At 40.0% G+C, this 20,885-nt stretch overlaps 1 protein-coding gene across 1 annotated transcript in view; it reads left to right on the top strand.

The window, feature by feature from the left end:
• The window catches only part of CHN2 (chimerin 2), a 155,263-nt gene extending 141,565 nt beyond the window's left edge, over positions 1-13,698 (top strand). The window contains exons 10-13 of the mRNA XM_056483996.1: positions 1,042-1,119; positions 7,545-7,682; positions 8,543-8,648; positions 11,837-13,698. Of these exons, the coding sequence (XP_056339971.1) occupies positions 1,042-1,119; positions 7,545-7,682; positions 8,543-8,648; positions 11,837-12,008 (494 nt within the window). The 3' untranslated portion in view covers positions 12,009-13,698. The remainder of the gene's footprint in view (positions 1-1,041; positions 1,120-7,544; positions 7,683-8,542; positions 8,649-11,836) is intronic.
• Positions 13,699-20,885: the final 7,187 nt, after the last annotated feature.

Genomic DNA, 20,885 nt, shown 5'->3' with positions numbered 1-20,885 from the left:
ATAGCAACACACTGATACTAGCCATAGGGATTTCAAACCCACACATCATCTACTGAATTGACTCAAAGACTTACTAGTAAATCCCCTGCACCGCTCTGTAAAGCTCTAGCAGGATTATATCATCATTGCAGGGACAAATGGAAAGAACAGTATGGACTAAGACAGAAGAGCTTTACTCTGATGATATAGCAGGAAGCTACATTGCATTTGAGATCTAATCACTTACTTGTACATTATTGATTGAGATAAAATCTGCTGCCTGCTCTCTGTGTTTTCAACATCTTCAGATTTATTTCCTTAATTGCCACAAAACTATGAAAGATTCTGATTTTGTTCTTAAGAAGACAAAGAATATTGGAACTTATAAGTAGGTTGGCACAGTGTATAGTTACAATAAGGGATTTTGGGATTGAAATGAATAATGTGTGTGTAATTTGGCTTGCTCTGCTGAGCTGCTCTGCCTTTCATGTTGGTGTGGAGAAGTGGGGGGACAGTTGTGCAACTGAGCAGGTCACTTGTGGTGAAAAAACTGCAGAAAGGATGTACTGATGTGGGGAAGAACTGTATCCATCACATCTATCAGCTGTGTATAAGTAAAAGCTGACAGCAAAACAAGAACCAATTGTGCTCATAGGGAAAGGCAGTCTTTTACTTGCATTGCTTTTTATCATTGGGCAAAAAGGAAGGGAGACCTCTAAAGCTTTATTAATTATAGTCCAATCCAGGAAAATCTCCTACATAAAATGAATAAATCGTAATAACATCACATGCCTCACCATTAGCAAATTGCAGTATTTTTTTCTAATACAATCAAATCAACCATGTACCTAAAAAAATGAGAAAGTATAAATTCTAAAGTGGTTTAATCCTTAAAAAAAAAAAAATTAACATCGTCTTGATTTTTCCTTAACTGCTCCAGAGTTTCACATTACAAGTAACATTTTACTACACTCTGTAGGTCTGTTCTTCTTGCTTTATTGTTCTTAAGCCTAAATATCTGCAGGTTACTGAAGCTAAGTTAACAAGAACTTTTTGTTTCAGGTTTAAAGTCCGAGGGCCTCTACAGAGTTTCAGGCTTCACTGAGCACATTGAGGATGTGAAAATGGCCTTTGATCGAGGTACACCATTTTTTAATCTTGTACAGTTTTAATCTAAGCTTTCAGTTCTAGGACATTTCAGATCTTTCAGGGTTTGTATCTGTACCATGGTAATGAAACTGACATATAAGAGAAGTACAGAAAGTAACCTGTCTTTTCTGACTTTAAAGTGATCTGTAGTCCTTTTTATAAGAAAAAATTATATTTCATAGTTGGAAGGAATAATTAAATGTGAAGTATTAATGTGTAGAAGCTTAAGTGGGGGACTGGATGATTGCTCAACCTAGCTGCACAGCTTAGGGTCCTAGATGGTACCAGGGCAAAGTTGTTAGTCCTGTCTTTAATAGACTCAATACTTTACAATGCAATAATCTATTTATGAGTTTAAGGACCAGGAACTCCAACTGGAAAGTCCTTTTGCATGAAGCCTTGTAGAAAGCACTGCACAACTGTGCACATCATTGCATCTGCACAACAGATGAGAGGGGCATTGAGGAGATCAGTTGTACAGCATATTGAAAACTAACCATTAAAACACTGCCTGACTACCATCCTCACAGCCCTTCTGAATTGATTGAGCTGATTATGCTGGTTCTGGTTGTGCACACAGTCTTTGCATACAGGACTAACTTCAAGTGTGTATGTAAGTGAGCACGGGGTAGGGCCTCCATCGTAAGTACATTTAAGAAGTTACATGAATATCCTTCTCATTTCCCATAAGTAGTGGTTTCCTTCCTACTTATTTTTTTCAGGTACTGCCTCTGCCCTGGTAGGGAATAGGGCAAGACACAGATCACAGCCCTGTGATCACAAGTCCATGGGTACGAGGCAGGTCCATGTCAAGCCAGAGAGTCAGCTTGTGGGTCAGGGTGGTGACCAGAAAGGTGGATGGCCCCACACCAGCATGGTGCAGCTGGAGACAGCTGTGATGGCACTCAGGCAGGGACTGAGGGCCCTGGGGGCCCATGGCAGGAGATGTGGGGACTCCTGGCGAGGCTACACTGCCCAGCAAGGTCTGTGGGTGGCACATCTTACACTTGCTGTGCCCAAACATATCTTGTTTGGAGGCAGTTTGTCATGCAGACATCTCTGTAAAGAAAGTCCAGCTAGAAATTGGCTGTTTTAATCCTGAAATACCCTTTAAAAAATAAAACATATTTTAAAATATGCTGGATGCTGCAGTTGTCAACATATGCATGCGCACATAGGTCAGCCACTCTTTGGGCCAGAAGGATGCACAGTGATATGACTGCTGTCATGGCAAGATAGTGTTCCAGATGTGCCACATGAAACAATGATCCTGGGAGGCTCCCAGTCCTCACAGGTGCCATTCTGCTCCCTGCTGGCAGATCTGGCCTGGTAAACCCTTCTTTTCTGTGTGTTAATTCTCCTCTAAGTGTACCAACCTAGATGAAATCCAGAAGGAAAGGCACAGGTTGTAGAGGGAAGAGTTGGAAGAAAGCAGATTTAAATTTATGTCTGAGCATGACTTCAACACTGCTGCAGCAGGAGTTCCTTTGCAAATGCTTTGAACCACTGGAGCCACTTCAGTTTATTGCCTATTTATTAAGTATACTCCCAACAGAATTGATAGCAATACACTCTTGGATTAGACCCACAGCAAGGAAGAAAGTGTGATTTACAAAGGCAGCACCACCTAGAAACAGGAATAGGAAGGTGACTAGCAGTATTAGATTTCCAAAGGAAATAAAAGCATGGATAAACATGAAAGCAGAGAAAGCAAGAACAGAGTTTGTATACAAAGGCTTTTGGGAAGACCATTGACCAAAATCTTTGTCTTCATTTTTTTTAACAGTTTCATGAAGGGAAAGGGCTGAGAAAGGAAAGAGTTTTGCCATGAATAAAAAAGCATGAATAAAAGAAGGAGAATAAAGAACATAATCATGTTATGGGCTAGAGGACTAGAGTATGCAGATATCAGAATCTGACAACTTTCAACACTTTCCTGTTTTGAAAATGTTTTTTCCCTGAACTGGGGTGGAAAAGGAAGAAGAGTTGAGAGTTTTTCCAGGAAAGGATTTAAAGAAAAACAAAATAGTTTTGGGGTTTTTTTTGTTCTGACTTGTGGGCTGTGCAGCCTGAAGGTTGTTGTCAGCTGGCAGAAGTTTGAATTGGCAAGACACTTCCAACCTGAGAGCTCAGCTTCCCTGTCAGATCCTTACAGAGACAGGGATGCCACCTTCTCTTTTGCATCCCAGCACATAGGTAGGAACACACTGCTTTTCTGTTAACTCTTCTCATACCAGAAGCCAGAGCAGTGTGGAGTGAGCTATCCCAAGAATGAGGGTTATCCCATTCTCTGTGCCAGGTGAAAGAGCTGAGAGAGAAATGATCTGAGTCCCAGCTGGCAGATCTTGTCTTCAACATCACCTGGAAGTTTTCTGTTCATATTTAATTTTCTGCCCAGAAAGTGAAGTTTGTGAGGGTTTTATAGAATTTCTATTTCCACATTCACTACAGGAAATTAACTTAAAAAAAATAAGAAAAAGTAAATTACAGAAAAATCAAAATTACAGAAAATTAACTTTTTAGGGGGAGAGGATAGTCAAAGGAGATGCTGAGAGCAGGGGTATGAACCAGAGAATAGAACTTTAGTCTAATTGATAGTCTTGGCACACTACTGGAGGATGTACACTGGCCAGGAATAAATTTCATTTAACAATTTAAGGACCACTTTTTAACCATCTGAAAGCAAGGCTTTGAAACAACCTTCTAATAAGAGCAGGGATAGAAAACAGTGGCTAGTTTTAAAAATGGAAGTTGCAGAGTTTACAAGAAGTGCCTGCAGTGGCAGAACACTGCACTTCAGCATTCCAGAGGTCCCTCCCTGCCCATTGTTTCTGAGTCAGTCCCCAGGCACCTGGATAAAATTCCAGGACACTTTCAATCTCCAGAAATACAGCATTTAAGAAAAGGGTTTGAAAACAGACAGGCAAGAAGTCCTCCCATTTTAATGCACAAGATACATCTTCAAATAATGCAATCAAGTGTCCTGGTTCCAAGCTCCTCATCAAGCCACAGGGGCCAGCAGGATACAGCAGGATACAGCAGGATACAGCAGGATGAGGCTTGGGAGCTGACTTGGCCAGGGGGAACCTCTCCTGCTGATCTCATGTGCAGCTGAAGGGGTGCAGTGAAGAGCAGCCAGCCCTCCCTCTGACTAATTCTGCCTTGACAAAGAGACAGTCACTTGCTGCTTCCAAAGAATTACAGCAAGCACAGAAAAAAGCTACCATCTCCAGAAGAGAATAGCATCTCACATAATGCTACTTGGGCCAAATGTAGCTGGGATAGTTGGTTTTAAAAAAGGGTGAAATTGGTCCTCATCTGATTTAAACTGCTTTCCAAAGCCCAGGCAGTGTAAATACCCCTACTGTAAATTAGCATTAGGCTCTCTGAGGCGTTGACAATGTTCCATTTTAGTGATTTTTGTAATGAGAAGGAGGGGAATAATGTGGATTTATTTAATGTGGTGAATATTGGTGCTGTAGAATGACAGTTGCTCTCTGTCAGCATTGTTGAGCTGTGGCGTTGTGGCATCCAGAGAACACCCATTGTGCATTTCATCCACAGAGCTGCCATTGTCACCACCACATTCTGTGCCCCCACTTGTTTGTACGACTGGCTGGTACAATACACTTGCTAAAAATATTATGCTGTTAAATATTGCATGAGTACTTAGAGGCATCCTAATTCATACTCTTTTGCCAGTGTAGCTGAAAACCTGTCAAATGCCAAATCCAAAAAAAAAACAAAAAGAAGCATGCTAGCATAGTAAAGGTTGTGCAATAAAAGAAACATTTGGGAGAAAAGAACTTAAATAAAATCTAATTCAGTATTCAGAGGGCATGGGTGAGGCTTTAAGAATGAAATACTTATTCTATTTCATTCTGTAATGAACTATTAATAATTTCTATGGCATCCAACGTCAGCTGAAACCTTTAAGGAAAAGAATAAAAACTTTATTTTTCTTTAGATATTCAAATTTCAACATAATGAAACAAAATTCATTGAGAGTCAAACTAACAAAGACAAATTATGGGGTTTGGGTAGAATTAGGTTTGCAAAGCTGAAATTGACTACGTGTTTGTAATCCAAAATATTAAAAAAATCTATATTGATATATGAGTGCTGCAATGATACTGAAAATACCAACTACAATCTGAAATAGTTCCTGTATTGAAGAGTGAAAAAAAAGATTATTGTGGTAATGTAGAAGGTACCATGTGAACCACATGTAATTCATATATGCATACACACACCAATCCCTACATATCTGCTACAAAAATGTGCAGGGTATATTACAACAGATGTACTGCTGGGCTCACTTTAAAATAAACTTCAGTGCATTTCCAATGGATGTGTATTTATCTCTGAAGAGAAGAGTAAAATTTTTGACTCAGGAATAAATAATTTTTCCTACAGTAAGCACATATGTAAATAAGAGGTATGTTTGAAGTACACTGCAGTTTGAAGTACCCCAAGCTGAAGTGCCCCTTTCAGGAAGCTTGCTGGGCTGCTTTGTAAAAGTACTAAATAAATAACCCTTGCATTTAGTGTGCTGGTGACCTGGATAATAGATGTAAGCTTGTGCTTTGCTGTATCTGTTCTGGTGCAGCTGCTGGCTCCTTGGAGGTATCTGTTTTCAGTGCAGCATTTGGAGTGCTCAGTGTCCATCAATTAAATAGAGCTCTCCACACAAAGCTTTACAAGACTAATGCTACCGTGCCTGGAATGTGTGGATTAAACAAAAGATTGGGGCAGTGCAAACATCCTCCTAGGGCTTATTGATGCTGTATTAAATTAAATGCTGATGGATGTATTGAGACTGCTCAGCTGCATCAAGAAAGGCTGTTTGTTTTAAACACTTAAGCATATAATCTCCTCTTGATGAGAACATGTAGTGCTATTAGTCTTAATGAGAGTTATGTGCATACGTTGGACAGGACGTATCCCTGCAAGATTAATGCCATAAGTTTGTATAAAATGCCTGCAATCAATATAAACTCTTTTACTGTGCTGTGAAAACCTTTATCTCCATCTTGGATGCCATGCATCAAGCACCCCCACTCATCTGTCTGTACCAGGGCATGTCCACAAGCACTGCTACTGTGAGACAAGCAAGGCAATGGCTCTACAACATGTCAGCACCTTGGTGGTAACAGCCCCAGCTTGTGCCTGCACCTCCTAGCAGACACAGCAAAGCCCTCTCTGCTGTACAGGCAGGCAGAACCTTGCATCCCCCCATGCACCATGTGGTCCTCACCTGCCCTGAGTGAAGCACAGCATCCTTAGCTGCAGGGTGGGAAATAGGGACTGCAGGTTATAACTCATATCCAAGAAGCCTGAGTAAAGCTGGGGGTTAAATCCAGACAGCCACACCCCTACTTGACCATCTTTCTACTGCAAGACCACCAAGATAGACAGATCCCAGGAAGGGAGGACAGCAGAATTTCTTGATTTGGAGAAAAGTGTGGGCATGAGGGTATTAGGTAGTACAGAGCTGAGGTAGTCATTTGAACTTGAAAAATTATAGTGATCCTGCCTTGCTGATACTTTTTGTAATTTCACTCATTGCAAGCCAGGACTTCCCAGCAACACCTGGAAACTTTAGGCTCATGTATTTAAAGGCACTTTGTAATGGAGTTCTGACTAACTGTTATATTGTGGCAAACAAAATGTTTGCCTTTTTAGATGCATAATTCATCTGTTTAGCATTTCATCCGTTACAAGTATCCATATTAATTTAAAAAATTGTGATGCACATTTCAGAGTAATTGTATAGCTAAATGACTTAGCATGTCTATTTAAATTCAGATTTTTGCTGTAAATAAATAAGTCTAACACTAAGACATTAGAAGATAGCAGAAAATAAGGCAGCTTTCTTTTCAGCTAATCACTATAGATATGTTGGTACAAGATGTGCAAGATTTGGATGTTTTTTGATTTTTCCTACTGGTCTCCTGAGGGTCATTGGAAATTTATGTCATTTCTCTATGCCTCTCTTTCCCCAAGTGGAGATGAAAAAATGGTTCATACTCCTTTGCACCTATCTGTAGATGGAAAATCTGATGTCAGAACAAGTTATTAATAGCTTAGTTTTAGTGAATAAATGGGCTAAATGCAAGAAATACATTATTTACATGGTTTTTCATCCAACATTAAAACAGGATGTTTGAGGTGGTACACTGCAGATATGGATGCTGTAATCATCAGCCCTTGCAGATGCAATCAAATAAATTGTTACTAAAACATAAAGAAACTACCATTTCTCATTGGTAGCAATATATTCTCATTTAAGCTTTCCAAACACTTTTAGGTTGATTTTCTTGTCAGGTTGCACACAATAAATCTGACTTAAAAGTCAAGCCTTGCTTCTGTCAAAATTAGGATGGTTTTAAACAGATTTCTTCCTCCTTTTCTAGATGGTGACAAGGCTGATATTTCTGCCAGTATTTATCCAGACATAAATATAATTGCTGGAGCACTGAAGCTATATTTCAGAGACTTGCCAATTCCTGTGATCACCTATGACACCTATTCCAAGTTCATAGAGGCAGCAAGTAAGTATAGCTTAGCATTTGTACCAACCTTTATTTGCATTTACCATCCATAAAGCTGTCCACCTTAAAGGAAAGGATAGGAAAAAAATCTGGAAAAATGGGTTCTGTCTTCATTCCTTCTCTGCCATGTCCTTTATTCACATGAAGCTTTTGCCTGATTGTTCAGATGGGATATCATGCAGGTTAAAAAGATAAAAGTAAATGTATGATTTCAAAATAACTGACTAGTATCAGAAAGTGTGGTTTCAGTATCTTTTTGTATGTCAAGATAAAAAAAGAGTGTAAATCCTGCTGAGATTTTTAGAGGGAGATTGCCAAACAGTTTTAAATGAGCATTGATTCTCAGTATTATAGAGATACCTACAAAGATACCTACATATTTAAATACATTGAGAAATCTGGAAGTAATTCCATGCCATTTCAATCTCTAGCTAAATCTACATAAACAAGCATAGTCACCTAAAGTCATTTATCTGCACTCCCATCCAGTTTTGAGGGCTAATGGAAATAATCTTTTATAATATTTTAAAGGGACAGTTCTGGGCAGAATAGTATTGTGAAGCACTTAACAAAGCTTGGGTACTGTACCTATACAGAACTGTAGATAGAGCTACAGGCCATGGAGATAACTCCTGGGCAGGCTTTGTTGCTGTTTCTTTTTAAAACCTTTTTTTTTTTTTTTTTTTTTTGAGTATGCAGAAGTAGTTCATAAGAGTCACATTTACGTGTGCAATATTTATCCCTGCTAGCACAGTCAATGGCTTGTAAATGATTCCATAATAATAAGTTATCTTCCTGATTTATTGCTGTGTACACATGGAAAGCCCTATTAACATTAATCCTGTTTGGTGTTTTTACAGAAATCTCCAATCCTGATGAACGACTAGAAGCAATACATGAAGTGTTGATGTTGCTCCCTGCTGCTCACTATGAGACACTTAGATACCTAATGATTCATCTCAAAAAGTGAGTTAATTGACACTCAGGGTAATTCTTGAAGAGCTTAACAATTTTCTGCTTTGAAAGAGAAATATTACAGAAAAGTCCTAATAAAGCTTCCATTAGGGCACTGCCACTAAACCAATAATGCTACAGATAAGCAGGCCAGCTGTTTGTATAAGTACATATAAGCTGTGCACTTATATAGCATAGATCCTTTGGCTGGCATATTATTGCAAACCTTTTAAGAGTTAATTGACATTTGTCACGCTTCTCTGAGGCAGATAATAGCTGAGAAATACTGAATGGTGAGATGTGCTGCTGTGAGGCAGCACTTGAACATGCTTTGCTTCTGCCTCCCCTTACCTCCTGTTTTGTCTTTTTGAACAATAACCCTAAAAGGAAAGGGCTGTCTCTTATGAGTTGTTTGCTCACATCACAGTAAGCCAAGAATCAAGCAGGGCCTATTTTTATATGACTATTAAAAGTAATATAGGTCCCAGTTATATCTCTCTTGGTTTTAAACATGTTCTGCCTCATTTCTTTCCAAAGCTTCTTTAGGCATACATAAGACATCCATGAGGGGCTTCATAAAGCTTCATAAGGCACATAAAATTTTCAAAGTGCCTAAATTTAATTTTTTAAGGTGCTTAGGAGTGTACTTACAAGTTTCCCAAGTTTTTAGCTAGGTACCTAGAAAAATTAAGGGCTGCTCCAGAGAGGGTCCATCACTTACACTCATTTCAAGCAAAACTGTTTTTCAAGCCATGCCAACTCTACTTTGCTGCTTTGGGTATTTACATATCTCAAGAGGTCTCCTTTGTAAGTTTTTAAAAACTGAAGCTGAGTACAGACTGGTGCTGTCATGTCAAAGCAGGCCTTCGTTTATGGCTATATTGCCTGAGTTATTCCTTGTCTCTGGTCAAACTTTGCTACTAGGAAACAACAGAAAAAGGCATAAGGGAAGAATAAAGCTACTGACCTTCCATTCAGAAAATCATTGATCTCTTCTTAGTTGCACTATTTACAACACAGTCATAAATGGGGAGTGCTTCCTGGGTATCATCTGCACTATTCTGCACTATTAATGCCAACCTAAAAAGACCTCGATTCACATAAAGCTGCATCAGAGAACTTTTGCAAAGTGCATTTCATGCTCTATCAGGTTCTCATTATGCAGAGACTTTTCCTCATTTTGAATCAGCTCAGGTCATTACAATTGAGTAATTTGTTCCACTTGATGGCACATTACCTGGGTACATTACCTAGCTTCTTTGGATTCTGCAGAAATGAGATGTGCAAATACCCACCCTTGTCAGTACATATGCATGGACAACTGATGATGACTCACATTAGCTTTTAAAAAGGCCTGTGGAGGCTGTGGAAAAGTGACCTGCACACAGAATCAGTACTTTTATGTCCTGGCAACAAATTTTTAATATACATGTACGGACTTGCCTTCCTGCTTCTCATGAACTGCAGTCCAGGCTTTGGTTCAGCTGTTGAGCTGAACTACTGATGAGGCAAAAAGAGTCTGAAGTGCTGATTATGCTTTCTCTCTCAAATATCTGCATTTGTAATGTAATGTCATGCAATGAGTTTCCTCTTCATTCCCAAATTGTAGCTTTTGGTGTCTGCATGGAAATCAAGCACATATCAGTTCCTATGGAGAATCTGTTGGAGAGATCTGAATGTGAAAGAGGAAAGAATTATTAAGGTTCAGACTATGCTGTTCTGTAGATTAAACACAGAGTTCCAACTTCAACTCCTTAGCCCTCTTCCTGTATGGATAAAACATAGACCATATAAGGGAGTCTGTGTAAGAGCTGCAGGGTCACAACCTCTACACCACTGCTGTCTCAATTGAAAAGAAACCCCAGAGTTTTTGTTAAAACACAGGAAAATCCAGTAGAGGACAACATCAGCAACAAAAAACAAGTTTGTCAGTCAATTAATTACCTTTCTGATAACTTTTTGCCCAAAATTGAAGGAAATGCAATGAGCATGAGCATCACCCCCTTTGGTGAAATATGTACAACTCCATCCACACTGACATTGCAGTCAAGCTCTGAATCTTCTCTGTGTTCACCCCAGCTGTGAAGCAAGCCCCACACTCCTGAACAGAGGTGCTAGATCTGTGTAGCTTTGCACAGCTGTTGAACATCTGGGCTGCATACATGCACAGAGGGAAAGCAGAGTATCAGACTTGCACAGAAGTGGCTTTGCAACCTTGGTTTGTCTTTGCTCCCTGCAAATCACAGCTAATATATGTGCTAGAAGATGAGGATGTGAGATAGCAAGAGCACTCTCAGGACTGAAGTCAACATGCCCCTCAAATAGGACAGCACTGATCTGATCTAGTTACCTGGAGGGAAACCTTGAGAACACCTGGCATTTTCCAGTCTGACTGATTTTTCAGTCAGGGCTGACTTCTCTCTAGCTTGGCCAATCCTTGGTGGCCCTTCTTTGCTCCAGCCACAATCAGTCCATCTATTGTATTTACATTATATGACCTATGTCAGCAAACAAAACAGCCCAGCTCTTCCCTGAAGTGCCTCTGCTCTCTGTCAAGGATAGATGGCATTTACAGCAGCCTGATTTAAGCAAGCCACCTCTCCAGGCAGGTGCAGCATTCAGCCTGCTCCCAAAGTGTAACAAGTAGTTGGAATCACTCAGCTTCTGGTTGGCCTGAGGCAGCCAGCAAGGCAAGAACATCCATGTGAAGGGGTGGGTTCCTGCAGGCTGGAATCATGTCTGGGATCGTTGGTAGTCTTAGGAAAATCCCTCTCTGTGTTTGTGGAGCACACCCACCCTCCCTATATGATACACACCAAGAACAACCTGCAGAGAACTGCAGTTACTGTAGTGTACAGGACAGTTCCATACATCATCATTTAAATAATTTAATCATTATGCTTTTTAAGAAGGAATTGCCACTAGTTCTTACACCCTAACAGACAATCACATGGCAAAATCACTGAATAGGCCCATGAGAGGTGTTTAAAGTCCCACAAGTGCATTGCACTTGTTTAGGAAACAGTTACTATATTGAGATAAAGCAAAAATTGTTAATGAAGAATGTCTATGTACCAGTGCTTGATGTGGAGCAAGACTACAGACAAAGATGGAGATACTCTTTTTTTTCTGGGAAGTAGCAACTAATTACTTTCTCGTTTTTTTGGTTTTTTGTTTGTTTTTTTTTTATTCTATTTTAGGGTTACCTTGCATGAAAAGGAGAATTTTATGAATGCTGAAAACCTGGGAATAGTGTTTGGACCTACTTTAATGAGACCTCCAGAGGACAGTACCCTTGCTACACTGAATGACATGCGGTACCAGAAGTTAATTGTGCAGATTTTAATAGAAAATGAAGATGTTCTCTTCTAGTCAGAGAGGCATATCTTCAAAGCCATTTGTTTTAAGATAATTAGTCTGAAGAAAAAAACAACATTTCTTTAAATTTTTTTAAACAGAAAGGAAGAGTTCCTTGACTGCACTTCAATTTCTGCAAAGTTGCAGATGGATGCCAAAATGTTTAGGGAAAGCCTATGTCTCATAGACATATGCCTCTTTGTAGAAGGGAAAAAGAAGGTCAGAAAAAATCCTCTTACCTTGTATCTTTTGCCTTGCCTCAGATGTATATTTGTTTTGAGAAGTTTCAAACAATTTTATTGTTAACTTATTAAGAAACACAAAACGTATTTTAATATGGCTAGAGAAGCAAAAAGGTACTTAATCAGTGTTGCTTGTATACTCCTATACATTTCCTTCTTCATGAGACATAATTATATATGTCAATTGTGAAACAGAACCTATATTATAAAGATATTTTTACTTTACCTAGCTGAAAGAATGGCATTTTATTTTAGCAAACTATAAATCAATGCGGTGCATTGATTATTTTCACGTAATTCTTTCTTGCATTTTTGCTATGATATATTCAAAACAATTGCCACTAATGCAGTATTATCCTGACATACCTCTTCCATTGCAAGTGTTTTAAAGGAGAATACCTTTCTTGTGCATATTTCAGCTTTCCTTAGGTTTCTTTGCTTTTAGGCACTAGCATCCTAGGATTGTACACTTCTAGCCATTTGCTGTTTCCCAAAACATACAGTATTTTCTCTCCTTTTTTTTTTTTCTCTCCCTCCCATGTAAAATATGGTCTTGAGAATTTTTTAAAAGTCCTGGTGATAGTATCAGTTTCATATGCCAGGTTTTTCTTGGATTACAGTAATATATAAATTACGTGATGCTGGGACACTGGATATTTTCTGGCCTTGTCGAAAGTCAGCACTTTTTTGGGTGAATGATGAAGGATTTGGTTTTTCTGTAAAAATTGAGTTATGTTTTGTCATGTTTCTCTATTTATAAATGTACAGTAAATCTGCTGAAATTGTAGGTATTTATCTTGAATGTGTTTCCTGATGGTTTGTTAAAAAAAAAAAAAAGAAAAGAAAGAAAGAATGTGTAGGACATGTGGGAGCTGGTAAATTTAATTATTACCAAATTTTAATATTTTTCTCCCCTCACCAACCTACAGAGTTCGTAGTCTAACTGCAACTTATTCCTAATGCTAAAACTGTTTCTCAGCATGACATGTTTGCAAGCATAGAAAATCAACATACTTCACTACCAAACTCAATTTTCAGTACAAAAAAAAAATTCTAATAATCCATCATCTTGATCATTTGTATCATATGCTTGGTAACTCAGTGATGCAGTTTCCTGAATTATTTCAGGGAGCACATGTTTCTATTCAAATTGAAATATATATGTAACTATGATAATGAAGAGAGGTAGAGAGTATGACTGTAAATTTGTAGTAGAGAAATAACTAAGGGCTAGATAGATTAACCCAGATTGCAGAGCAAGTGCTAAATAGTCTGAGTTCCCAACACTTCTATCTTCCATAGATCCTCCTGCCTTGTACAGGACTATTTGTTGTAGGTTATGTACTACTTAATACTGTCATAAAAATGATCTGGAAATGGTTTTATTTTGTGAAGTGAAATATGCTTTGTAATTTATGATAGTGTAAATGGAAGGAAAAATCCCATTAAATGTGTTAAAAGAGTTTTGGTGTCTGTCACTGACTGCACGGCAAGCTGCCAAACAAAAATCAATCGCTAATTACCATTCTGACATTGCTGGAAACTTTCCAGCTCAAAAATTTAGAACAGTTTTACTGCATGTCACAGTTTCAGGTTGGCACTTGGTTGCCCATACTACCACAGCCAAGCACATGCCCACATTTATTTCAGAGACCACCTTGAGCCACACTATGCAAAACTTCAAGCAAGCAATGAATTCCAACATCAATCTAATCAATATCCGAGAATCAATGCCATCAGAGTATTTATCCACACTCCTGAACACAGATATTTGACTAACAATTATTTTCTTTACTTTTTTCTGGTCAGTTCCTTTATGATTTGGGGTTTTTTGGGGTTTTTTTAAGGTAGTACACAGCTAGCTTTAACCAGTCTCATAATCTGGAATCTCCAACACATATCCCATCTTAAGGATTTGATGACAGTACAAGGCAGAGTGCCTAAAAGTACCCATGCTTGGTGCATGGAGAGAACAAGTTTTTAATCTGTTGAACAGATGAGTATGATTTGGATCTTAAAACAATATCTATGAAATTGTTCACGTTTCACTTGGCTAACTGATCAGCTGAAGTCCAGCATCCTCAGGGCATACTGAGCATGCAGGTGAAAGGACCCTGTCCCCTCCACACCTCGTTGGTGCCACCTTGTGCTGTGCCTGCTTCATCTCTGGTGTGGGACTGGCTGCACCTGGGGGTTGAGCTGCATGGCTGAGGTCAGACCATTTCAGATTCACCATCTGAGGAAGTAAAAAGGCAGCAGACTTCCCTCTGCAAAACTGAGTGCTGAGACAGTTGAAGAATCATGTTTACCTTTAGCAGAAATCTATAATCCAGTACCCAGGGAAAAAAAATGGGTCTGACTGGATTAAACAAATCCTTCCCTTTGCCTCAAAGTATTCAGCAAGAGCATGATGACTTACCACACATGAGGCACTAGCAGTGAGCAGTAAGGGTTCTTTGAAAGATGCTCCAGGAGGTTGTGTGTGAGCCCATGTAGCTTCCCTGCTAGGTCATTTCCTCTCGAGTAGAACCCAGTTCTGCACCTCTGGGAGCAGGTGAGACACTGGTGTCTGACTGCAGTGGATCCTGCCTGCAGCCAGGTGTTCAGCAGAAACCTTGTTCCCCTCCAGCTATTGGAGAAGGCCTTTGGTGAAGCAGCAAGTCCCCTCCTGCAGTCACCCGCTCCAAATTTTCATCTGCCATACAACTATCCCCATGTTCTGGGTGCCACTCTGTACACCCTCACAGCAACTGGGGTGAGACAACTTCCTTCCATAAAGCAGAAGTGTTTTAGCCACAATCAGTGAAATATTACATCAAAGTTATGTTAGTGGTTTGTAAGGTTGTAGCTTTCCAGAGTGCCATGGAACAGTTGAAATCTCTCCTTTATACTCATCTTTATGAGACTCATTGCTGTCAGGTTTAAGTGTTTGGAAACCACCAAGGAACTGATAAAGGAATTGTTTTTTGACACCACCACACTGGAGACAAAGCAGCATGCTCTGTCTCTGTCAAAGCATACACATTCTGAGAGCACACTGGACAGGGAACTGTCAAAGGGTTTCCTCAAATGAGACACCAGTTCTGGGCTCCTCCACCCAGACACCAGTTGCTGAGAAATTTATCTCTCTCCTGCTGTCAAATATTCTATTGGAATTCGACAATTTATATAGAGGTTGCTGAGGAAGAGTTTGTGGCGGGGGGGAGGGGGGGGGGAGGGAGGAAAGGGAAACAAAGTGCATAGTAAGGAAAACTTTTTTTAACATGAAGTTACAAAGTACAAAGAAGACAGAGCTTTGTTCTCAACTCTCTGCTTTGCAAGCTGAGGTCAGTTTAAGCTACAAAACAGGTCTAACAGAGCACAAAGCTGGGTGAATTGGAACCACATTCATTGTATTTCTAAAGAAGAGGTAAGACTACACTTTTCACCACACATAACATTCTCAAAACTTACACAACATTTGAGTCTTATTGACAGAGAGTGCTGCAGGGGCACTTAGCCTGAGACTCTGGGAAGGAATGAATCAGGTTTGGGGTTTCTTCTGAAGGTTTTCAACAGACCTGGGCTGTGTATTACTGGGAAATGTAGTACACAGAAGGGAGAAGGGATTGCAGGTGTGGTATTGGGCTAAACTCTGGGCTTAGTGAGACCTTGGAGAAGTGCTGGGAATACCTGGAGTAATAAATAGCTGGACTGAATTACAGAATCATAGAATAGTTTGGGTTGGAAGGGACCTTTAAAGGCTATCTAGTCCAACTCCTCTGCAACCTCCCTGCAGAAGCCTGTCTGACCATCTACTTATCTCTTTTATTGACAAGTACAGAGTGAATTTCTGCAGAAAAGAAAGGGAAAATATTGCAGTGCCAATAAACCCCCTACCCATAACCTGGGACTGAAAGCACAAAAGCTCTTTGAGGAGGAAGGTAGTTCACAAACACTTAGGCAAGAAGAATGCCATCTAACTGGATCTTCAAAGCAGAATTACATTGCTATCCCTACAGCTATCTAAAGGGAATGAAGAGACTATAGGGCTAATAGAGATAAGGGAGAGAGCATCAATGTGCTTTATGTTCTTTAGCTGTAGAGATTAATTCCTTGATTAAAGATAATGGTTAAGATGCAGAAATCTGAACCTTAGGGAATTAAGATTATTGCTGAATGCTCCAGGGCCTGCAGATTCAGGACATCAGTGGATCTTATAGGGGGGCCATACTTTACATTATCTTTCTCCAAAGGTGTGGTGTTCTGAATATAACTATGCTGATGCTACTGGTAGTGCCAGGACTGGGCATTCACAGCCTGAAGGACATGGATTATTGCAGGATGCTTTAAGGACTCCAGTTAGGAAGAAAGCTTGTCTCAGATGGAGCAAGTGCTTTGTAAGCTACAGTAGGAATGAACTGCTTATAAGTAGAGAAACTGTCAGGGTTCAGTTTGCAGCAGATTTGGGGATGGCACAAACCAACGTTGCCACTGGAAGCTGCTTTCATTGCAGGGCTTGACAAGATGCCAGTCTAAATATTCTCTCTTTTTTTGAAAGTATGAGAAATTTGTTACCACTAAAAGGAATATTAGAATGAGGAGTAGGGTGAGCTATAAGATTTGGAACTGCAGATCTTGAAGAGCATAAACTGCTGCCAACCATATTTGAAGATACCTTAATTTCGGTTCTACTGTAGGGCACATATGATCAATGTGCATAAAAACCATATTAATTACCACATGCTGCTGCCCAAGAACTTCAGGAGATTGGCCTCCATAGGTATCCATAACATCCATAGCTAACAGTTAGGATTAGGTTAGTAATCCAAATATTGAGGAACCAGTATTGTCACTGCAAACTACACAGCCCTCAGTATTAGGAATAGGGATTATGTCAATAAGGGGCTGTTGTTCATGGTGGGTTTTTTTTTGTTTCAGACATGAGTGTCACAGTTACAATTAAAGTAGGAATTAGGGACAGACCTTGGAAATCTAAAGCCTTAAAGACTGAGTGGTTCCCAAAGTTATGAAAACTGCAGCATCTTGGTATCACTAATGATCAGCTCCATCTCTCCACACAATGTGTGGATTCTCTGGTTAAAAATAGGGATATTGGATGAACAGATGACTTTGCAAGGCCTTCAGAGCTAGGAAGGGCACTGGTGTCAATAGTCACCATATATAACCATATTTTTCTGATCTGCTGAATCAATATGACCTTAGTTTTATCTTCAGATACTATAAGGGTGAAAGAGAAGACAAATTTTAAGAGTTTGGGATTCAAATTATCAGACTGAGTTTGCTGCTGGACATACAAATGTTAGAATAGGGCTGGTGTCAGAGGCTGGCTGGGAAACAAAACTTTGAGGAGCTGTGTTTATGGTCTGTTTATGGAAGTTTTGGGTCTTCCTTGTAGTTATGGGTGTTTTAGGTAAAGTTTCAGAATCTGCTGAGTTCTGAGACAGATTTATTCATGCAGTTGAACTACCCATTGAATGAGAATGAGCACTAGCACAAAGCTAACACCTTGCATTCTTCTACAGCACTAGCACCCTTCACAGAGCTACCTCAGGGCCCATGTAAATAAGCATATTGTCTGCCCTAGTATTGGAGGTAAGATCAGAAAACTTAAGACTACAACTGTGTCAGTCAATAAAATGGAGTCAAGGCAATCATGCCGTATTCATATTACATTGTATTTAAATGAGGTCTTCTCAAGGGCCTACAATGTCACCTGTGGCCTTTGAGACTCATTTTTTTTCTAGAGGCACTGATTCAAAAATTGTGCAAGGGCCCATTATAAAAGGGTTGGAGTCCTCCCTGTGGTTATTATGGTAAACACTAAGATTGGAGATGCTGCTAGCACATGGAAATCTAAATCTATGAGAAGCTAAGTTACTGGCTAAGTTACTGCTGGCTTCTTCTGAATTGGCAGCTTGACACAGTTGTTTGTGTGGTCTTTTCCTATACACAGAGGTCCATTAGTTTACATTAACATAACATTTAGGCTCTGAGATTTAGGAGTTCCAAGAACTTTTTTATTTTTTTTTTTTTTAATGCTGAATATGCCAGCAGGTATCATTGCAGCCTTTTTCAGTTGTATATCAAGGCAGGGTTAAGAGTTTAATTGAAACTTGAAGATACAAACATTGAATATTGCTAGGAATATGGAGAGCTCTGCTCTGCTCTTTTCAGTTAGAGTGAACATGTCCTTGGCTTTAACATTAGTATTTGAAAAACCCAAGTTTCAATCATCCAGTATATTTCCTGGATGGTCTGGGGTTTCAGGGTAAATGAGAGCTCTGATAGCAACATTCACTAGTGTGTGTTATGCTTCTGGTGGGTCTTGGTAGAGTTGTAATTGCATTTAATACCAGCTTTGGAAGCCAAAGGGTTCCATGGTGTTGGGAAGGCTGATGCCTGCAGTGGACCACACCTCTCTCGTCCTGCCAGTAGACATGGATCCCCTCAACACAATTAGATAAGGGTGTGGTTTAGCAATCCAAGTTTTCCAGAGCTCAGTTTCAACATGAGCACAGTAGGGTCTTCAAAGTGTGGAAAAAGGACAGTGGGAACTGCTAGAAACACTATATATTTTTTTCGTTCATTGCAGTAACAGTTAGGGGCTGTAAATAAAATTAGTTTGAGGACTGACATTAAAATCAGTCTTTGAGAATCTGAGTCTTGAAAATACCTGGATATTTCTGAATTTTGGATGGCCTGCAGGATTATGAAGAAACTTATGTCAATATGGTCCAACTGTACCCAAAAGGAGCATGTTATAATGTAAAAAAAGGCCATACCCTTTTATTTTGCAATGTACTGGGGCATCTGCTAGAATCCTGCACAGACACTCTAGCTGGGACTACAAAATCCAGCCTCCTGCAAAGACAGGACAGAATTTAACTGCAACAGTCTTATTAAACGAATGTGCTATCCAACTTCCAAGCACTGAAATAGCCAATATGTTATTTACTTTTCTGTTTAAATAAACACTGCAAATACATGTATACTGAAAGAATGCAACAAGTACTGTTGCAGCAAGAAAAGGAGAGAGTGTGCATTTTCACTGTCAGAGTTGTTTTTGTATAAACACTAACCTTAGTGACAGTCTTGTGGAACAGCATGTTGTGACTTTCAAAAGCAGAGCAGGTTTTGCTCTCCTCCTGCACCACCACAGACTCATGCAGGCAGCATCCTCCCACTCCCATGTCTCTTACAACCTGCTTTTCTCTTTTCAGTAGACTCTGCTTTTAGTACGCTGTCAAAAAGGAAAAATCTCTTGCTCTAAGTCTCTTTGAAATGGGTTTATCAAAAAAACACACTGATTTGATGTAAATTTGTCATTTTGTGAGCTAAGAGGTCAGCTGTATGGTAATCAAAATAAAATAAATACTAAATGTTTTGTATGAGCCTTTTTGCAGAGTGAAAGTTACAAAAGACAACCAATTTGGGGGTTTTTGTGTGTGTGTGTTTTCTTTTGTGAAAGAGGCATTTAAAAATAAAAACTACCTTTATTTCTACATAAATTCCCTTTTTCCCAGGCACTCCTCTGGGACACAAGATGGGGAGAGACGCTGGTGTTCTCTTTCTCTACAGATACAAGTGAGCAGCAAAGCAGTAGGTCATAGTCACAAGGAGAAACTCGACCCTGTGGTCTGCTGCTGTCCTTGGCCCAAGAGAGCCTGATGCCCTCGTGCTCTCTGTCTTGGAAAATGTTAGTTGCTTACTTGTTAGAAGGGAATGTAAAGGCCATCCTTTATCACTGGAAGTTAGTACTTTTTTCCATAGAAGAATTTTTTGCTGTTGATTTTAGTTAGTATGATAGTTTGAAGTACTTTCAAGTGTATGCTTCCCTATCCAAAAGCCTTTACCTTTGAAGAGGGCAATCTACAAGAGTAAGGTAAGTGCCTGCCCCAGGCTCCTCTCCCTCAGCAATCTGCATTCACCAATTTCCATAGCTCTTATCTTTATGGACTATTCAGCAAAGCTGCAAGTAGCAGAAGTTGATCTGCAAAAGAAGATGAGGCTGAAACATCTTGAGGCTTTCACAACACTTTGGCATCATCATAGGCATCCTTGAGTGGCTGACTGTGTAGTTGATGGGTAGGGCGTTAGGAATCAAAAGTGTATTAGTGGCATAGTTCTCCATAGAATAAATCATCACTTTTAACATACAGTGTGGCACAAGCAAATATTTTTTCTCCTTTCCTGGTGAATAAAAAAAAACCACGAAGTCGTTTGTATGGCCGTATATCCATCACCACACAGAAAGTCTAAGTCCCAATACTAAGTCAATTTAAATACAAGTGTCCGACTACACCGTGTGACCCACAGCGCCATTCAGTTTTTTAAGGAAGGGCAGTTAACCACAATTCTATTTTCTTTAAGGCTATAAAATACCGACCCACGCACATCCATCACGTGCACAAACAAAAAGCAGTGATATTTTGTGCTGGCAACACCGCATCCATCCACCGGATCTCACAGCGCTCCCTGCTCCTCTTCCTCTTCCTCCTGTCTCTGCACGGCCGTGTTTCCCTGCAGGTGACACCGACCCCTCCCTGGGCTGGGGCGGGGCAGGACGGGGCCGGGCAGGTGAGCGGGAGCCGCCGGGCCGGGGCTGGCCGGGCCGCCGCTCCGCCCAGGGGGCGAGCCCGGGGCCGGC

This window comes from Oenanthe melanoleuca, chromosome 2 (assembly GCF_029582105.1).
Source record: "Oenanthe melanoleuca isolate GR-GAL-2019-014 chromosome 2, OMel1.0, whole genome shotgun sequence".
In the NCBI taxonomy this organism is placed as follows: domain Eukaryota; kingdom Metazoa; phylum Chordata; class Aves; order Passeriformes; family Muscicapidae; genus Oenanthe; species Oenanthe melanoleuca.
This window is presented reverse-complemented; position numbering and strand designations above follow the sequence as displayed.